General features: G+C 39.6%; 2 protein-coding genes across 2 annotated transcripts; one reads left to right on the top strand and one right to left on the bottom strand.

Annotated features, from left to right (window-relative positions):
- The first annotated feature begins 1,877 nt into the window (after positions 1-1,877).
- On the top strand, positions 1,878-17,461 carry LOC146167576 (IQ domain-containing protein H-like). Its single transcript, XM_083390962.1, has 23 exons — positions 1,878-2,050; positions 2,130-2,243; positions 2,321-2,500; positions 3,063-3,182; positions 3,260-3,367; positions 3,466-3,628; positions 4,209-4,364; positions 5,050-5,174; positions 6,470-6,702; positions 6,795-7,013; positions 7,416-7,533; positions 7,932-8,082; positions 9,384-9,559; positions 10,406-10,576; positions 11,619-11,833; positions 12,381-12,456; positions 12,693-12,812; positions 13,469-13,624; positions 14,177-14,340; positions 14,981-15,116; positions 15,456-15,545; positions 15,926-16,023; positions 16,665-17,461. Exons 1-23 carry the CDS (start codon positions 2,000-2,002, stop codon positions 16,858-16,860), a joined length of 3,336 nt encoding a protein of 1,111 aa, XP_083247088.1. The 5' UTR covers positions 1,878-1,999; the 3' UTR covers positions 16,861-17,461.
- Positions 17,462-17,692: 231 nt separating this feature from the next.
- Positions 17,693-20,004, bottom strand: LOC146167575 (heat shock protein 68-like). Its single transcript, XM_083388827.1, has one exon. The coding sequence runs from the start codon at positions 19,928-19,930 to the stop codon at positions 18,047-18,049; it is 1,884 nt and encodes a 627-aa protein (XP_083244953.1). The 5' UTR covers positions 19,931-20,004; the 3' UTR covers positions 17,693-18,046.
- Positions 20,005-20,482: the final 478 nt, after the last annotated feature.

Here is a 20,482-nt window from a genome sequence, read left to right as displayed (position 1 = left end):
TTTATCATATGCACAACAGAATCATATTTGTAAATTTGTGTTTCTCAAATAATTGCTGCGGCAAGAATGTTAACGTTTTAATTTTGATCATTAACATGTTTATGCCACTTCATCAATTTTAAAGGTTTTATGTTGATCAACTAAATGTAATATTAAAATCAAAGAAATTAATATAAAATATTTAGAAATAAGATTATTTTTAGTTATTGTTGAAGCCGTCATTGTATCTCCCATTCTTTAAGAAGTAAAGAAATGTTTTTCTAAAATGAGTTACAAGTATTTTGTGTGATATGCATGTGCTTGTCAACCTTTTTCGGAATGGTACACCCTTTTTACGTTTACCCAAAACTTATACGCCCCAGTCCACGCAATACACCGAATCTGTAGTAATCCTAATCAGAATAAGCAGGGCTGCAAGTATAGGATATCCGTAGCATATCTTTATACAAATACAAAATTTCATCAGTTATTTAATGCGAGTGCTGTTGTTGAATTTTTTCAGTTGGTTGTGTGAACTGAGGCAGTAGGCTTGTTTCGAGTGCTCCTATGATAAGCAGATAAATATTCTTGATAGAATTTCTTTTTTGGTTTTAATTTCAACAAGAGCAGAAAATCTTTGCTCGCAAAGGTATGTCATGGGCACGCGAACAAGGATGGAAATCGCTTTTTTACTTAGCTTTTAGTATTTAGGAATGTTGAGAAGCGATACCCTAAATTCCACGCGATCTGGGGAAAAAGGTCTATGACAATTAGGACATCCAAGGGCAGAAAAGTCTGACTTTTAGACCCTGATGACTGAGGTCATGACAATTCACTAATTGGACCTTTAGGTAAACTCCCTGCATAGATAAATTAAAAATATTCCCTAAAAGTTCACAAAAGATAAAAATATGTGAGATAGAATTAATAATTACCCAAATAATGTGCGTTAATTTAATAATTATTTAAACGCTTGGGAAATAGCCCAAACTCTGGTGGGCATAAGATAATCTCATCCAGCTCATAGGATTGTTAAGTCATACATTGATGTATTGGGTCCCAACCTAAAGCGTTTATTTAATTATTAAATCAACGCTCATTATTTGAGTTAGGGTGCTGGTTAGCGGTTGGGTTCGGGTGGGTGAAGTGAGACTTTTTAATCCTATGAATGCCTTAATTGCCGTATACCTTTTTGCTTAGAACTGCAATCATTTCTAACGGGTCGGGTGAAAATTCACTATATTTTTAAACTGTTTAAACTCTGCCTTTTGAACCAAATGTGATCATAGTTCAATAAGTTCACTGGTTAAGTAGCCCAAGGTAGTCTTCCAAAATCAGCCTGCGGAACCAAAATATGTGGCATACGGCGTGCTTTGGTTTTTCACCCGCACCACAAACATTCAGGAGCAGGCTTTTGAAATTGCTTAAGGGCATCGTTGCAACCATATTTTTCTCTAGTTAGGGTGTCACAAACTTTTAATACAGATATCCTAAAGTTACCCTTTTGTGCTGGCAAACCTTAAACGTGTACAGCAAAACACCTACAGATGGTTACTTTAACATCGTTTATGTTGAGTAGCCACAAATTTAATTCAAAAGAACAGGTTAATACAGGTCAAATTGGTCGCACGATAATATATGATAACAAAAATATTACCTCACAATGGTCAGTGATAGGCGGCAAAGTACTGCAACTGCTACCAGATAGCTAGTCATCGGCCTATTGTCATGCGTTATCTGGTACACCCCTTTTAAGTGGTACACCCTTTAAAAATTATGGTACACCCTGGGGTGTACGATAAACCCGGTTGAAAAGCACTGTGATAGGCTACCCCACTGTTGTCATAGCCATTTAAATTATTTAAAAGTTGTTTAACCACTTTTAAAAAGGCACAAAAGCAATCCATGGATGTAGTTCAATCATATTATAATGCTGATAAGTGATTTGCAAGGTGAGATGCTTAGGTAAATCCACCTCTATTTTTGTTGTTGATATTTACATCAGATCAGAGATTGAGTCATGGCTGATGTGCAACGAAGACCAGAAAATGTTGGACACATTTTGTTAAAGGTAATTTTGAGCTTTTCAAGTCTAGTAAACTAAATATATATATATATATATGTTGTTGTATCAACTGAATTACATTTAGGTCCAAGAAGATTTGCTTCAACTGAAAGATCAGTTGAAGTCAGCTGGTCCTGAAAGTAGAATAGATCTGCATTCATTGGATGAAGCTTTGCTTAAAACAGAAAATGGAATAAAGGTTGGACTTTTAACGTTGCAATATACAAGTTAATCAACATTATGTAGACTAAAGTGCCACTTTTTTTTCATTTTTAGCAAAACAAAGAATTTATTGTCAGTGTAATAAACAACCAAGTGACTACCCTCCCAACAGTTGTTGATGGATCCCGTCAGGGCACTCGTCAATATGTGCAGCAACAACAATCTCCAGTGGATATGCATAATGGCAGGCCTTTGCTACATTCCTCTGTTTACCATGATTCTCCGGGCGAAAACGTAAGTTTAGAAATTCTAAAATCAAGCTAAGACTATTTTATTGTCTTGTGCCAAACAGGATGGCAATTCCATATTTTAGTTTAAAATCCCATTTCTTTTAAATATTATTATGAAATTTACAAAATACAGGTTTACTTGTTCTGTAGAATATAAAATCACAACATTTTGACTTTTGTTATTGTTATAGATTGAAGCACAGCAAGAGCCAGAGTCTTTAGATAGCATGGAGGTAAAGTTGCAGACAGGCAAATACATTACAGGTGCTGATTTTCCAAAGGGAAAATATAGTACACAGAGATTATATTTTAACCACAGAGTTATTATTGGCAGAAAATATTTTGAATTGAGTTATTGTTAAAACATGAACATGCTTGTTTAGAAGTATAAAAAGAAAGCCTTGAACAATAACAAATATTATCCATTAAAGGCAACCAGTGAATCTTATATATTTTGAATTTCAAACAAAAGGAAAGGGCATTCCTCTTTGTTTTGTGGCAAATAGAAAATCAAGGATGCCAAATAATGTATCTGGATTGCAGTCAACATGTTACTTTACATACAGTTTCACAGAGACCTGACAATGAAAGCACTTCTGAATCCTGAAAATCTCAACAACAGATCTGTTTTACACCAAAACTATGGATTTACTTTGCCAATAGTGAGGCCACCACGACAGGCCAAGGTTGGTATAGATTTTTTCTAGCTAAAAAGTATTTTTTAGTAAGGACTTGGAAATGATTTTATTCTTTTTTCCCATAGGCAATTGCACAATCTCTAACTAAAGGTTCAACTATTGAACCGCTTTCAGTATTACCGCGACAAAATAGAGTTGATCCTGCCCTTGTCCCACCCCCTATTCACGAAAAAGTAAGTTGGAATATTTTGAATTGCTTGACAAATACGGATACCAACTTAAAATTAAAAAGAAATTAAAGACTTTTAATTTCTTGATTGATGTGTTTTAGGATGCCAAAAAGGGCATCTTAAGTTTGATTGAGCGGGGTTTAATTCCTCCAGCTGCGGAGTTGACTCTTGACCCCAGTCCGGTTCATCACAAGAGGGCAATGTTGCACAATCCAGAGGCAGCGAATAGAAAACAACTTCAGTCTGACAGCAGTGCTCGGGGAGGTAATTTCCTAAACAATACATTTATTGAAACATTGCCATTTGTATTTAACATAAAATTTTATGGAATTATTTCCGGACAAGTTGATTTCTAAAATTGGTTTTATACTCATTTTTTATATACAGCATGTAAGTTAGTTTACTGTGCTCATTCCTTTACACCCGTTTGATTAATTAAGATAAAATTTGATCCTTTGAGAAATCAAAATTATACAAACACATGTTTTAAATAAAATACTGTTTTACTTAAAAGCTATGCTTAATAAATAGATTTTAAAAATAATCTTATGTTCTCAGTAGAAATTAGCCCATTTTCTAAAATCGATGCAACCTAATGAAAAAACGCAATTTCGTTGTTGTTATATATACTGAACTTAACACTGTTTACATAAAATAACCAATATGTTTATGTTAATCTACCTGAAAATCAATTGACCTAATGCGTTCTGCATGGTTATTCTAATGACTTGAATTGCTAATTAATCTTCTGCTGCCCGTAAAATATAAGAAAGAACTTCGTCTCAAAAATGCATACAGTATTACATTTTACTTACAAATGTGGCTGCATTTTCTTTCTCTGTAGAGGGCAGTCACTATATGGCTTCCGTAAAACTCGATCTAACTCACGATCGACGGCCGAGCGAAACTATGACGTCACAAAGACTGGGTACGTCAGAGGAAGGCGTCTCGCCATCGATACCACCATCCAGCGCAAACTACTCGTTGCTAAGATCAGCAGGTTACTAGTTGAAAGCTATTTAGGAATTATACGACGGAGCCTAAATTTTAAAATGTACATCAGTTTTCAAAACTTCCTAGATTAATAAACCCCCAATTTCCTTATTTTTCTCTATAGCGTTCACCACTAGGAATGTATTTCCTGTTGTAAATTGTAATATTGGGGCGTTTTTTGTTATAAACCTGCGCGAGTGCACGTGTGCTAGGTCAGTGGTCTCCAAACCATGTTGGATTACCTTAACCTTTTATTGAGTCGCCATCACTCAACAAATTCCGCAGTTCTAGTGGTTTTATTGCGCTCTTGGTGTAAAAGAGTACATTAAAAACGCTAAAACAAATTACAAAAATTGTGTTTAATGTGTTAACCTAAAAACAATCCATCTGTTAAATCCATAAGTGTTAATCCATGTGTTAATTTCAACTTCTCATTTTACAACAAATGTGTAGGCACAGTTCTCTTGAATTGTGTATAACTTCAGCATATTATCGATCGCTCGTGTTATTTAGTTCAAGCATTACTTATCGAAAATCGAACTGGGTTAGCCTTTAAATGCTGATTTCACATTATTTAAATTGGGGTCGGTTAATAAAAAGGTTGGAGACCGCTGTGCTAGGGTGTTGTCCAGTTCCGCATGACTTAGACAGCATATTTCTACATCTCTGACATTTTTAGTCAACCTATTCAGGCTCCCGCTCCCCCCAGCTGCGATCAGTCCTTATCCAGTCCCCTGCATCACGCAGAAAGTCGGCAACTAACTACTCAAAATCTCCCCTTCCGATGCGACTCTTCAATGCACCATTGCAACCTTTGGTAGGGAAAAAGTGTTACACATTTATAACAATTTCAAAAGATTGGTTCGATACCTTGTGTGTTTTGTAAATACTGTTCTGGAATTCAGGGCTTTTAAGTTATAAACATTTTTCTTGTTCAAATTATTTTACGATTAGTTTCGAAGGGGTTGCTGCAAAGCGAAGACAGACCCAATTTACCTTGATTTAACTTTTAAATAAAGAGTTGTTCATCTAGGTTTCTAGAACTGTTTTTAAAAATAAAGTACCGCTATAGGTTTAATAATAAATAAATCATTTACGGTAACTATGTTTCTATTGAAATGATACAGTAAATAACATGTAAAAAACAAGTGACAAATTTTAAAAGAAGAGGTACTGTGAATAAAACCAGGTCCATGTGTGTGTGACGTATGCGAAGCTTTTTAATGTAAAGCCAGTGAAGACGAATAAATGATGTAAAAAGGCTACTACATAGTTTACATCAGATTGGTAAATACTTTAAGATAAAATAATAACATGCATTTCTAGGCTTATTGATCGTTTTGGTAATAGATCGGGTTGGTCCAAATTATCTTATACTTTTTTGGTTGAGTTTTATTTGTGTCTCGCGAAAACGGGGAATTTCCCTTAAGCAAAATCAGTTTTAGGCTACTGGCCATTTCAAATTGGCAAAGTGTTTAACATATTTCAATGGTCATATTTCAACCATTTTGCAAGCATACATCGTATATTTATTAAATATGTCTTTGGGTCGAAGTTTTGTTTATTCCGTTTTTGAATACCACTATTTTTGATACATTTTGGCGCTGGTGTAGAATCCTACAAGAACGAACATTATTTGGGTTAGGGTGCGGTTTTGGGTTTTATAAGGTTAAGCAATATTATTAAATAATCAAAGTTGACCCAACCAAACCCAAAGTGCGTTCCTTTAATATTTGTTTTAATGCTGTGCCTGCAGCATACCTACGAAATATATGACGATAGACAACAGACAACAATAAGCAATATCCCAGGGGCCGAAAATTTGAGGTTTACATTCTTTATCTTCTGTTTTTTACGGTTGTACCGTCTTCCTAAAGTATCTTAAAATCAAAAGGGACTCCAGCAATAAGACTAAAATTAGAGCAACATGTAGGGTGCGGGTTTGGGTAGGTATAGGTTAAGGCCTTCAAATTTGATTTCAATTTTTGGTACCACGACACTTTTAGCAGCTTTCGGTTTTACAATGCTCTTGTAGTCAGCTCTCTAACTATAACCGACCAGTCTTAACCGCATCACCTAATCCCAAACATTTCACAATGACCTTATCTCTAGCCCCCTCCGGCGACACCCGCGCAAAAAGAGGATGAACACCAGGTGGTGGCGGCGAGCAAGCACTACAGTTTCTTTCTACGCGCTGGCGAGATGCCGCCCACAGGCGACCCGGAGTTTTCTGCCTTCCAGCAGCGCTACTTACTGCAGTGGGGCGGCATCGTGTCCACTCTCTCGCTTCTCGTCAAGCATCTGCGCGACTTTGCCGTTCCGCTGGCGCACGTCAACGGCGACAAGTGGGTTCTTTTTGTATTTCTACAGATCGCCGGATTTGTGCATCAAGGCCGGCGACTGTTTTTTGTCATATTGTCATTGCATACATATGTAGACTCGCCGACCTTGCGTCCCAATACGAACTGGAAATCAACCCGAGTCGCGAAGAGCTTTTGTCAGTTCTCGAGAACCATGATGACGTCATGGGCCTGATGAACACCCCTGGCCGACGGTTCCGAGCCCGGGACGGCAGTCACGTGGCCGCCGCCAAAATACAAGCCACCTGGCGGCGCCACAGAGACCGCAAAGCCTACATTCAGTATCGAAAACAAAGGTAGCGCTGAATAAATAAACTTAATGACAGCTAAATCTTATCGTCCTTTAAAAAAGCAAATTATGTTGGACGTTTATACACACACAAACTTAATAATAGTGACCCGCAATAGCTCATTATGACTGGAATAGTCTTTACGACAATATTTTTGTAAAAGCAATATTACTCTTAGATACAACTTGTCTTGTGTAAAATCTGTAGCCAGGTGTTCAAAATTGTACGTGAGTAAAAGTTTATAAATGTTAAGCTCTAAAAGTTTCCGTAAAAAAAACAACATATTTTTCTATGAAACCATAAAAGCTATATAATGCTGCCCTGTTAAAAAAACCTGAGTAAATTTACGAGTTACAAACTCTTAAGCCACTTCAAGTTTTCCTATAATATACTGTTGTTTTGCTCTAGGTGGGCGGCCGGTGTGATCGCGATCTCGTGGATAATGCACGTTCGCATGTCAAGGATGAGAAAGCACCTGCGAGAGATCAGACAAAGGCACCTGGAGAACTTCCGAGCAAGGGCAAAGGTGTGGTGATTAAAAAGTCCGTATGATGGCGGTTAATTAGCTTCCTAAGCAAACCACATAAACGTTCTAATCGTTCCTCCGAAAACAGTTCCGATTCAACAGTGTCACGCTCAATCAAATTCAGTTTTGTAATATCTTTAGGCTTTAAGCTATTTATTGAAGGTTTTCTGGCTAAGGTCAAAGCCAATAAAAATTTCAAACCCATTTCAAGCATTTCACACATTAACCAAGTCAATAACAACCGCCAATTTTTTTCAAATGACTTGCAGTGCAACAGTGTAAAACTGTAAATCATCCGTTTTTACACTTTTTTCAATTATTGCTTTGTGTGATGGGCTGAGCTGAAGTTGTACCCCGATCTACTTCGCCCGTTCCTTTTCATACCGCTTCTGTTGCAGACGTTAGCAGTTGACTGGAATCGCATTCAGACCTCGCGCCGAGTCATTATTCACGTGCCATCCCTGGGCTACCAAAACCACCTCAGGTTTGCTCTACCCGGCTTCGATCGCAAGCAGAACAACCAGATGGCGAGGCTGTGCGATCTGAGAGGTACGCATTGTACATGGTTTGGATTAAGAGTGGATGCTTCGTTTTTACTCTGAAAGCATACGTTTGAACACATTTAATTGATTTTCGTGTTTTTCATATTTTGCTTTGGAACACTATATACGGATCTGTTCATAAGTTTTATGGTGAAAATTACAGCCCAAATAGTCGTAAAAAGCGACATGCTTTATTGTTCAAACGTTTCGGCAAATGCTCATGCCATCATTAGTGATATGAAGGCCACATCAGTTACTACCGTTTATATACATTTTGACGAAACAGGTGCAGAGCAACTACGACATACAATATATTTACAAGCAAAGAAACAATAGTAGGACAGTACGTCACATCAAAAATACGCGATAAGTTAATTAATTAAACAAATACAGAGGAACCGACTTAAAATCAACGTTTAATTCCGGTTTATAGCGTTGAATGGAAATTGATTCCAGTAACATCAGTTGATAGCGGTCCCTTGCTGTTCCAAGCACTTCCGGGTTTTTAAAGTCCACTACATGGTCTTTGTTGGCCTGAAGACTGAAATGTTTTTGTGAAAAAACCTACATTGGGGAAACCAGGCGAAACCTTGGAACGCGAGTTTATGAACACCAACGAAGCGAAACGTCCAAATTGTGTCAACAAAGACCAAGTAGTGGACTTTAAAAAACCCGGAAGTGCTTGTAACACCAAGGGACCGTTATCGATTAATGTTACTGGAATCAATTTCCATTCAACGCTATAAACCGAAATTAAACGTTGATTCTAAGTCGGTTCCTCTGTATTTGTTTAATACCTAATTAACTTATTGCGTATTTTTTTTGATGTGACGTACTATTTTGCAGAAATTACAATTTTCGAACACGGGTTTTATCATTTTGTAGCAAAAAAATCATTTGGCAAAGCAACGTTAAATTAATGACATAAAATAAAATAATAATTGTTGTTATATACATTTCACCATTTCGCGGAACCTTTTTACTGTTACGTGTTTATAGGGTCGATATTTTTGTGAATTTATAGACTGATAAGAAAATGAAATCTAGAAGAAAATCAGGCCACACCGATACAACCCATGTCACTTTTCTCAAGTATTAACTGTAATCATCATTTGACAGAACAATAACGTCATTATTTTTGTTGTTTTTATCAGGATCTATGCCTGTTTCAACACTGACCAGTTGATCTTTTATCAATATCGTAATATCTAAAAACAACTCTAACTACAATACAGGATACTGCAGTTACGCCAAAACCCCATCAACAATTCTGCTTAAAATCCTAACTACAATTAAACACCTTGGCAGACCCGAACGTCGACGTGATATACGTGAGTCCAGTGGAGGTGACTGAAGAACTAAAGCAGTATTACTGCAAGTTGCTGGGCCTCAAGTCGGCCGTGGAGGCAGCCGACCCGGAAAACATCGGCGACCTCTCCAACCGATTCACCATCGTGATCCCGGAGGCTCTTAACAAGTTCCCGGCAAGTTTTCGTTTTAATTTCCCTTTTTTTTGCTTTAAAGTGGCCGTTGTTTGTGTTGTTATGTGATCGCTGTAAAGGGAAATATGAAGGGACTCTAATCGTTTTGTTCGGGCGTGTTACTTGCGGGGTTGTTAGTTCGAATTAAGTTACAAGTTGTCGAAATATTGTATGCAAGCGTTGCAAATGAGACAAATCCCAACTGGATACATACTATTAGTCAATTTTTTTGCTTATGTTATGCAGTACAACGATTAAACATCTAAAATTAACTGAATTTTTAATGTTTTACTTCTATGAAGTGATTAACTGTTTGGTTTGTTGTTTAACTTTTTTCGTTTTTAAAGTAGTTCATTTGGTTTCAGTCTACCTTGTCTTTTCGATATAAACCACTTTGAAAAAAGCGCCTTTTAATTGCAAACCTATTAGATTTAATAAAACCTGCGACAAACATTTTGAACTCGTTGGTTTGGTAATCGTATATTTTAAACTCTTTAAACGCTGCCTTGAAAAGTAACTTCGTGGTTTAAACAGTGTAACGTTGAGTTCTGTTTCTTTACATCCGACTATAACCTCATAGGGCTAGATCACACTTATTGAACACGTATGTGTGACTGTTTGCGTATCTTAACTACAACAATTCCAAGTTTCAAGTTCCTGTCGCTCTCTTCCGCTCCAACTCGCTTCCCAACCTCTGGAGCTGATCGCGAAGGTTCTGGAGGAGAAGAAATGAGACTTGCGTGTTTTGAAAAAAATATTTATGTATATTTTTTAATTTTAAAATTCATATTTTTTTTTAAATTTATGTATATTTTTTCAAAACCTCTAACGCCCTTTCTCCCACTCCAGACGCACCACATGTGCCTGGGATCCCTTCTCAAGTACAGTCCGGCGGCGATGAGTCGCATCCGGAGGTTGATCGCCGGAAGAGACGCCTACTACCTCCCGGGGGTGATGCACAGGGACGACCTCACCGTGGCCGATGTCCTCTCCATCCCGGTCCTAGGATGCGAGCCGGAGGTGAGGGAAAGTCCCTTCTAGGACAAACGATCTGTTAGAATGTGAATTGGTTACCATTTTTTTTTTTATTAATTAATTGACCTTTTCCGTATTAGACATTTATATTTCATATATGCTTATCAGGATTACAACCAGGGCTGGGGAGCCACCGTAAAATAGCATTAGCTCTGGCTCCAGCTCCGGAGCCATAAGGCAATTATTAAATGGCTCCGGCTCCAGCTCCGGAGTCGTAAAACTCATATCCTTTGGCTCCGGCTCCAGCTCCGGAGCCATCAAATACACACCCAATGACTCCGGCTCCAGCTCCGGTGCCACCAGTCACTTATTCAATGGCAAGTTTTAAAAATTGCTTTTGGCTAAGTAACGTTGGAGATGAAACAAAATATAATTTCTTAGCTTTAGCACCACAAATTGAAAAATGGCTCCAGCTCCACAAAAATAATAAAAATGGCTCCGGCTCCGGCTCCAGCTCCACAAAAAAAATAAAAATGGCTCCGGCTCCGGCTCCAGCTCCACAAAAATAATAACAATGGCTCCGGCTCCGGCTCTGGCTCCAGAGAAAATGCTTAGCTCCGGGCTCCAGCTCCGGCTCCGGCTCCCCAGCCCTGATTACAACACATATTTTTAGTGATCCTTTCCTTTTTTCTTTCGATAGTCAATCGAACTCTACATTTTTGTTGTTAATGGATGAAAAATGTCTCGTTTTGTGCCTTGAGGTATTTTTTAGAAGTAGGGGAACTTCTGGCTATTTTAATGAAATACCGTGGTCAGCTGGGTAAATGTTATATAAAGTTATCTTACCAAACAAAATTATTTTACCGATTTTACTACACTGAGCACTAGCTGTGCAAGTAGATTCGCGTGAATACTTGGGTGGTGGTTATCGCTTAGTTAGAACATACGTCGCAAACTCTTTTTCTTCAGCACTTTTTAAACCAAGGTTGCGTATGACGCTAAGAACCGCGCCGAATAAAAGCGAGATGTTAACTCGGAGGTTGTAAAGCTGTCCAAAATTAAATTACGCTATCACGTTCTGTTGCAGATTTGCCACCTGTACAGCAGCAAGTCGGGATCGAAGCGCGTTTTTGCCGCAGCCGACGTGACAGCGCCACCTGGCGAGCACGACGTGTATTCGGCACAGCAGCTTCACGAGTCGTTGGCCGGACTTATCTGCGAGCATCCCATGATGAAGAGGTGGCTGCTCAAGATCGACTCCGGGTTCGAGGGACGGTGCATCGCATACATCGACGTCGCCAAGTAAATATTTCACATATATATATAAATTACATATACTTGTACTTTTGTCAAAGTCTATTCCTCGTGTATATTTTACCACGTTAGGAATGTCAATACGAGGTTAGTTAGAGGGATGCCTTGATGTTTTATCTCGATACCGATACCCGAAATTCTGAAAAGTAACGCCGTTTGATTGATACAAAATGACGTTATAAATATGCCCAAATAAATAAAATATATAAAATGTAAACGTTCAAATGTAATTTTTATATGGATAAAACGCATAAAAATGCTTTAGCGTTAAAAAGTTACCATATCTCAGTGGATAAACTATCCTTTCACGATAGAAATCGCAGCGTCATATGGCTAAAACCCAGATATTAGTTTAGTTTCAGTTCAGAACCAATACATCCTTAGTAACGGACGTATAACGGTACTACCACTTAGCATTTGTTATGGGCTCCGATCCGATATTATCGGACATCCCTAGGTAGGTTTATTGTGTAGTTTCATTTAACACAACACATAGCAACCGTACAGTATCGAATAACACCATACGTTCCAACAGACACCTGCCCTGCTACAACTGGATGGTACGCGAGAGTGTGAGGTATGGCGAGAAGTGGAAGAAGAAATGGGCGCAGGTCAGTTTGTCAAAAAATAAGTGAAATTTAACCAACCAAACTTAACACTGGAACGGGATTGACGTCGAAATATTCCCAGAACGATTTGTTGAGTAGGAATACAATCTGCATTTACACACGCAATGCAGTGTTGCGAAACCAACATTTCCTATAATGTCTATAGCAGCGGTCCCAAAGCTGGTCTATAGTTTATGAAGCTAACCTGAGCTAAACTGATGTTTTCTGTTTGTTAATAGGATACCGCTTATAGCAAGGTACTGTTTCAACTGCCTGAAGTGTTGGACAACTTCGCTGAACCAGCAAACCGCGACGCATTTGGGAAGTGGGTGGACTTCCTTGAAGCTTTTCTCAGCCAGGTTGGTAAACGCTACGTTTGTAAGGAATTACAATGTCAGATTTGAACAGCAAGTCAATTATTACGCGAAACAGTATTTTAAAGGAGTCATTTCAAACGTTTCTTACCGAACCTTTGTTGACAAAATTTAATCATCATGTCGTTTTTTTTTTAAATTAGGTATAGTAGTCCGATTTTGCTCTTATTCCGAACTGTGTTTTATTCTGACAGTGATGTCGTTATTTTTTCGATATTATGACTGGAGTCCGCTTTCTCGATATTTTTCCTATTTTAAACAAACAATCGCAACTTTCTCGCTCGATTAGATTTCAGCTGCATATTTCGCTCGAGGGCCAAAGGCTAAAACAATTATCCTGGGCCCGCCCCTGTTGCGTAGCGGTTTCTCGTAGTGGGCCTTCAAATCGATTTTCGAAGAGTAATTTGGGTGGCGACAAAAATAGTTTACCGACCACTGTTTGAGGCAGTCGATATACACTAGGTTTACTCTTTTTCCAAATCGACGGGATTATTTTTTCTTGATCTGTATATACGGGTCTGTGTTTTGGGGCATGTATTTAGAGAACCACAATGGAATCGGCCGGTTTTAGTAGGGCGTTTTTACCTTTTAAAAACCTGCTGTCTACAAAAGGCTACCAATTAAATATGTTCTAAATCCAGGGTGGTGTTATCGAAGCCTACCCGCCTTCGGAGAGCGTGACTTGCCTCACCGTGGACATTCTGATTGACCCGACTGGCACCGTTCACATGAAGTCGTGCGGCGACCAAATCCATGCCGAGAACAGTCTGAGATGCTGGGGCACCTCTGTGCCACAGGTAAGTCGCCTGCTAAAGATGCTGTTAAAAATTGTTCGTGAATTTTTAAAGAGTCCATTTACTTTTTTTTCGGAATCAGTTTATGGGAATATAAGTTGGGGTTTTTAGTAGGACACCAAAACTATGACCAGCGGGACAGATCCGGTCGAGCTGTTTACTTCTTTCGGACCACGACATGCTAACTATTAAACGAAATGTTCTTAGTATACGAAGCTAAAACTAACCTGGATTGTGATGAAGTTTCAAACTAATCGACAATTTCAAATAACTCCTGATTCGTTTTGAGCGTTTACACAGTATTACTTCAGTCTATATAGGCTTTCATATTTCTACGATCGATGAACATGTTTTTTAACTTGATTATGTAGGAATATTTTACGCCAGCTAAAGAGCACATTTCACTTTTTTAAATGACATCAACCTTTTCATATTTTGGGAATATTTGGAACTAACTATTTCAAATTCGTAATAATCCTATAAGAACCTCTCTACTTCCATCATAACCCCAAACAATATCGCCCTCTAAAAGCTCACCTGTTTTTTTTTTCCAAGGCATCGGTCGACCCCAACGAACTTTTCGAGACCAGCCTTCGAGTCGGTGAGGCGTGTCGAGCCCGAGGGGTCGTAGGTCACTTCTCCATCGATTACGTCACTTTTATCGACTCGGTCTCGATGCAGCAAACCTTGTGGGCAACCGACCTTACTCTCGCTTACAGGTGCGTAATGGCTTGATATAAATTTTTTTTTAATCATTAAGAGAATTAAATCGATCCACGCTAGGTAAAGGTAGTTCATTGTGTTTCATTCTACCTGTGTTTTTAATTATATGATGTAAAACTGCATTTTAATGTGTGTAAATTAGATTAGAAAACAACATTCTTCATACACTTAACTCGGGAAATTGAGTTTTAAAGCCTTGCTTTTTATTGGTACTTTTTACCTTGTCGAATGAACATTTCTAAAATATTAAAGATCTTATACCTCAAATAAAGATTTATGTAAGCCTGAATCAATGTTTTACCTTTACTTATAAAAATGTATATACGATAACTCGGAGTTTCGCTTTGACGACTTTGCTTTTGATAAACAGAGTTTTCCCTTTATCTAGACATCTAAATTTGGGAGCATAATGGTTGGAGGTTTTAGTAAGACAAAGTAAGACGTAGTAAGAATATCAAAGCCCATACAGAAGTAGATATCATTTTAAACGTTTTGAATAAACTCATTTTAAACTTTTTCAAATAACTCAGATGTTGAAAATGAATAAAGAGTTATTCGAAACGTTTAAAATGCTACCTACTTCTGTACGGGCTTTGATATTCTTATTGCGACATCTAAATTGATGCCGTTTTACAGCGATCAGATGGCGATGACGCAACTCATGCTCTTCGTCACCGGGGGCGAGCTGGACGCCGCCAGGTGTCGCTTTACGGTGCCCCCTCCCCCTAAGGAGAAGAAGGGGCGCTTCAGGAAAAAAGACGACGATAAAGAGGTGCGTTCAAGAGTTATTTAAAGAATTTACCTGTTTGCGATTTGGAATGTTAAGTTTTCCCGTTAAAACTGCAATTGGAATCCTAAACCAGAGATTACAGTACACTACCTATTATTTTCAGAGAAAAATTCCACACGCCCTAGATTTTATTTCGCTCGTTAAGTATGTCATGGTTGAAACCATAAAGTACACCGAAAAGCCATCGCAGACTCGCCGAATCTGTCAATCTAAGATGCAAGCAGAGCAAGCCAGAAAAACAACTAGCCTGCAGACTCATATGTGTGTGTGTCTTTCATTAAAAACATGACGTATTATGTAACGCCCACTTTCGTTTTAAAGGTTACGCACAACTTGAATCGGCACTGTGTGTTGAGCACGAAACTGCTGCACAGCAACATGGCCGTCGTTCACTACAGCGTGTTTTTCCAGGTAAACTATTTGGTTTATTTGTCATTATATTTATCAAAGAACAATTCAATTTGACAAAGCACAGTACGTTGTTTAAGAAATTGTTTCAAATTTAAAGTTTTCACCCTGACAAAGGCGGCTTGCATAGGTTGCCGAAACGTTGGGTAGAAATTAAAATTACCATAGGAGCGGTTTATTATTTATATTACTATGCATGGTAGCAACAGTTGAAATAAACTAACCACAAGTTGTGTATTTTAAATAGAGTGCAATGTCTTCCTAATGGGTTTAAAACACATTCACACCAAACCCCATTGATTGAACTTTCTAAATTGAATTCCAAAAACTCAAACAACTCTATCCTATCTTTTTGGCATAGAATGTGCATTTGTTTGTTGCAGATGTGCAGAGCGCACGGGATCGGGTTTGATATCAAGGAGAGACAGGGAACCGTTTTCACGCTCGTCGACTCTTCCAAGCGGGAGGAATTCGGGATGCTGTGAGTAACTAACCTGTACATTTTTTCTAAGTGTTTATCGTTTTAAACTTTTGTTCGTGACACTTCTCGCCTTCGAATTTATACTATACGCGGGTCTTGTAAAATTCTGCCTATTTTTTAAAAAACGAACTACTAACTACACAATTCAGGAAAATAAGAAATAACTTTGACAAAAACAAACACCTTGCGCGGGCGCTCGAAAGCACTGATCTTTCTGTCAAATTTGCAAAGGGCATCTAAAGTACGTTTTTCACACTTTGTTTCTCTTGTAAATTATAGTTTTGTAAACTTTAGTGGAAATGATTTCCCCAGTCCTGACGCACGATTTAACAACAAAATTGACCGGAGCTGTTTTTTTTGTTTGAGGCTGGAAGCGTTATGCGTCGCCATGAAGGCGAATTAAAGTCACCAGGATCACGACGTTTTTTCTCATGTTGCTTGTTAAAATTGGCAGTGATACAAGTATACGTGCCGTGGTGGCTGCAAGGTGGACAAGTAAACTATGATGGCCACGATGTGGTTTAAAAGAGAAATGAAATGTGAAAGGCGTATTTTGACACCATATAGACATATTCCAAAGGTATACGCTCAAGTAGGTCTGATGTGGTCGTATCAAATAACCAACCTTTTCCAATCAACAGGACGGTGGGCGACGAGCTGCCAGGAGCGCTAGCTACCTTCGCGCGCAACTTGTCAATCATCCACCAGGAGATCTCGGCGCCCAACATGCAGGGCAAGACCAACTTTAAGGCGGCCGTGAACGACATTGAGGCGATCCTAGGCGTGACTGCTCAGAACGAGGAAGAGGACTCAAAAGAGCTGGTGCCGGTTGCCTGAGGGCGATCTCGCGTGCGGTAGGTTTCCACATTGAACTCGTTCGTTTTTCGTTTTGTTGCGTCGACTATTGCGTGCACTTTTTGTAGTCTTTTACCTTCGCTGGGTTTTGCGCAGAAACTTGGCTGTAACTTTCCGACTTTTTGCCTGAACAGAGCGTATTACTAAATAATATATGTTTCCATAGTACCACTATTGGTACGTGCACTAGCATCCTTTGTTACCCCACTGTTTTTCACACATACTTTGCTATGCTTTATGTTTATTATTTCGTTGATTTTGCCTGAAGCGATTTCAAAGATGCCCCGTAATATAAGTTGTTAGTAATCCTTTACCTTTGTTGGCATATATATATCACTACTTCCGTCCTTTTTTTGGCTATTCCTTCGCTTGAAGTTACCTGCACACTAAGAAATGTACCCTGCTCACATATACATTGTACCTCTACAAGCCTGGAATTTGATGTATTGTAGCAGCTAGGTCTTTTGTCAATTTTTTTAATTTTATCTGTCTTGTAGAAAAGTACCCTCCCCGACTTAGCGTTGGAACACCGTTGTATGCTGAAGATTTATGTTGTTAAACTGTTTCAAAGTGTCTGTGTTAAATAAACCACACGTGATTTATTTGTTGTACACATCGCAGTTGCTGCAGCTCGCACGAATGTTGTATGCATAAGAGTAACAATAAGACGATAAGCACCAAAGTTTCAGTAGCTTATACCTTCTACAGATTAAAGGAACAGGAAATGGCGAAGTTTAGAGATTCACAACTTTGTCCTTTAAATACTAAATCTAGGAGCTAAACTTTCTTTACATAGGTTGTTCTGCAATAATTTTATAAAATTCCCCTTGTAATATTTTGTTTGAACTTTTTTTTTTAAGTTTATTGTAAATACGAAAAAATACAAGAAAAATAAATACATTGTATTGTCCAGCAATATAAAATGCATTTCGAGCAAATAACGTAACTTTGTTTTTAAGTATTTTAAGGAAATACAAGCTTCAATGCAAAAAGCACGAAAAATAGCACACGATTAAAATTGTAAAATATGTCGAAATATCATTGCCGGTAATTTTGATAACCCAGCAAGGAAAACCGGAACGTGACGCAATAAAAACTAAATTTCAAATAAATATAACAAGTACGTTTTTTCATTCGCATGTGTTTTTGTAAGTGCGCTACACAAAGGTTAATCCACCTCATCGATGACTGGACCGCTTCCAGGCTGGTTAGCACTACCAGCACACCCGGAAGAATGGAGGTTGCTCATCACAGGTTGACACCTTTTCTGCAGCTCCTTAAGGTGGTAGGTGAATTCCGCGGTGTCAGCCAGCGAGTTACCATCCAGCCACTTCTGCTCTTCGGAGCACGCCTCCAGCACTCTGGTCTTGTCCTCTTCCGAGATCTTGCCTCCCGTGTTGGGATCTTCTACCGCGTTCTTGACACCGTAGAGGTAACTCTCGAGCTCATTTCGTGCCTTTAGTCTTTCCAGCTGCTTTGCGTCGTCGTCTTTGTACTTCTCAGCCTCGGCAAGCATTCGCTCGATATCGGCGTTGGACAATCGGCCCTTGTTGATCGTGATCTGGTTTGACTTGCCAGTGCTCTCGTCCTGCGCTGAGACCTGTAGGATACCGTTGGCGTCGATGTCGAACGACACCTTGATCTTGGGGACACCCCTCGGCGCCGGCGGTATACCGGTCAGGTTGAAGGTTCCCAGTATGTTGTTGTCCTTTGTGAGCGCCCGCTCACCTTCGTACACCTGTATAGTAACGGCTGGCTGGTTGTCGGCGTAGGTCGTAAACGTCTCCGAGGTCTTGCAAGGGATGCGAGTGTTCCTCTCCACTAGCTTCGTCATAACGCTTCCCGAGGTCTCGATCCCGAGCGAGAGAGAAGCGACGTCTACCAGGAGTACGTCCTTGACGTCCGAGCTTCCGGTAAGGACGGCGGCCTGGACAGCGGCACCGTAGGCCACCGCCTCGTCCGGATTGATCGACTTATTAAGGCCCTTACCGTTAAAGAAGTCGCTGAGAATTTTCTGGACGCGCGGGATTCTCGTGGATCCTCCAACCAGCACGATCTCGTCGATCTTCGATTTGTCCAGCTTGGCATCACGGAGCGCTTTCTCCACCGGCTCCAGACAGGATCGGAAAAGGTCCGCGCAAAGCTCTTCAAATCTGGCTCTGGTGATTTTACTGTAGAAGTCGATTCCCTCGAATAACGACTCCAGCTCGATTGCTGCTTCGGTCGAGGTGGACAATACGCGCTTCGCCCGCTCGCACGCGGTTCGAAGACGTCGGATAGCTCGGTTGCTTTTTGTAATGTCCTTGTTGTGCTTACGCTTGAACTCCTTGACAAAGTGGTCCACCATCCGGTTATCGAAGTCCTCGCCGCCCAAGTGCGTGTCTCCGGCGGTGGCCAGCACTTCGAAGATCGAGCCTTCATCAATGAGCAGGACCGAAACGTCAAACGTGCCGCCGCCGAGATCAAATACCAAAATCTTCTGCTCGCCGTTCATCTTTTTGTCCAGTCCGTAAGCCAAGGCTGCCGCCGTGGGCTCGTTGATGACTCGAAGCACGTTGATTCCTGCGATGGTGCCTGCGTCTTTGGTCGCCAAGCGCTGCGAATCGTTGAAATACGCCGGAACTGTTATTACAGCATCCTTAACAGGCTCGCCGAGATAGGCTTCTGAAATCTGCTTCATTTTCGTGAGAACCATGGCGCTGATTTCCTCCGGTGCGAATCTTTTCTTGTCACCCTGGTACTCAACCTCTAGATTCGGCTTTCCAGCAACGTTGACCACCGAAAACGGCCAATGTTTCTTGTCGCTCTGAACGGCAGCGTCGTCATATCTCCTTCCGATTAATCGTTTCGCATCAAATATTGTGTTGTTCGGGTTCCTGGCCACCTGGTCCTTTGCACCGTCTCCAATCAGTCTTTCTGTTTCGTTGAACGCCACATAGCTTGGCGTTGTTCGGTTTCCTTGGTCGTTCGCAATTATCTCCGCCTTTCCGTGTCGAAACACGCCGACGCAAGAATAAGTAGTTCCAAGGTCAATTCCTACTGCTGATGGCATCTTCGTTTTTCTCTTGTTCTTTCTGACAATTTAAAAAGGTCGCGTATAATTCGTTTACTTGCTACTCACTTTGTTTCTCGAGTCTCGAATGTAATGCCGTTTGACGTGCGACAAAGCTTTATATACTACAAGCGAAATCACTAGAACGTTCGCGAGAGTGACGCAACGTCTGTTCATTCGCGAAACTTCGCTGAAGTTCGCGAAGCTTCTAGCTTACAACGATTGACACGTTTACTTAAAAACACATCATTCACTTTCAGACAATTATAATCTCTTTGCTTTCAGATAAGGCAAATGTGTCATTTTTCACGCATTGTATTTTTACAAATAACTATAAAAAGAACATACTTTCACAACAACTGTAGAATACTACAAATATTTTAACTTTTGTTTTAAGTTGCATTCACCATAATACGCAAAAGAAAATTCCCTTATACAATAAATATCAAAGATTGTCCGCTACGATATTTTAAATAAGCGCAATTTTCCTGCGTTCTATATTTATAAATATTTTCTGCAAATTTCACTAAAACTAAAAACTGCTTAGTAAAT

The sequence above is a fragment of the Ascidiella aspersa genome, chromosome 1, assembly GCF_963924565.1.
Source record: "Ascidiella aspersa chromosome 1, kaAscAspe10.2, whole genome shotgun sequence".
Classification (NCBI taxonomy): Eukaryota; Metazoa; Chordata; class Ascidiacea; order Phlebobranchia; family Ascidiidae; genus Ascidiella; species Ascidiella aspersa.
Note: the sequence above shows the minus strand (reverse complement) of the source record. Positions and strands in the feature narration are given on the sequence as shown.

Coding starts and splice junctions, on each gene's coding strand:
- LOC146167575 (XM_083388827.1), bottom strand. CDS start 19,930: ATGCCATCAGCAGTAGGAATTGACCTTGGAACTACTTATTCTTGCGTC.
- LOC146167576 (XM_083390962.1), top strand. CDS start 2,000: ATGGCTGATGTGCAACGAAGACCAGAAAATGTTGGACACATTTTGTTA. Junction 4,365..5,049: donor CTCGTTGCTAAGATCAGCAG/GTTACTAGTTGA, acceptor CAACCTATTCAG/GCTCCCGCTCCCCCCAGCTG. Junction 14,341..14,980: donor GACCTTACTCTCGCTTACAG/GTGCGTAATGGC, acceptor GCCGTTTTACAG/CGATCAGATGGCGATGACGC.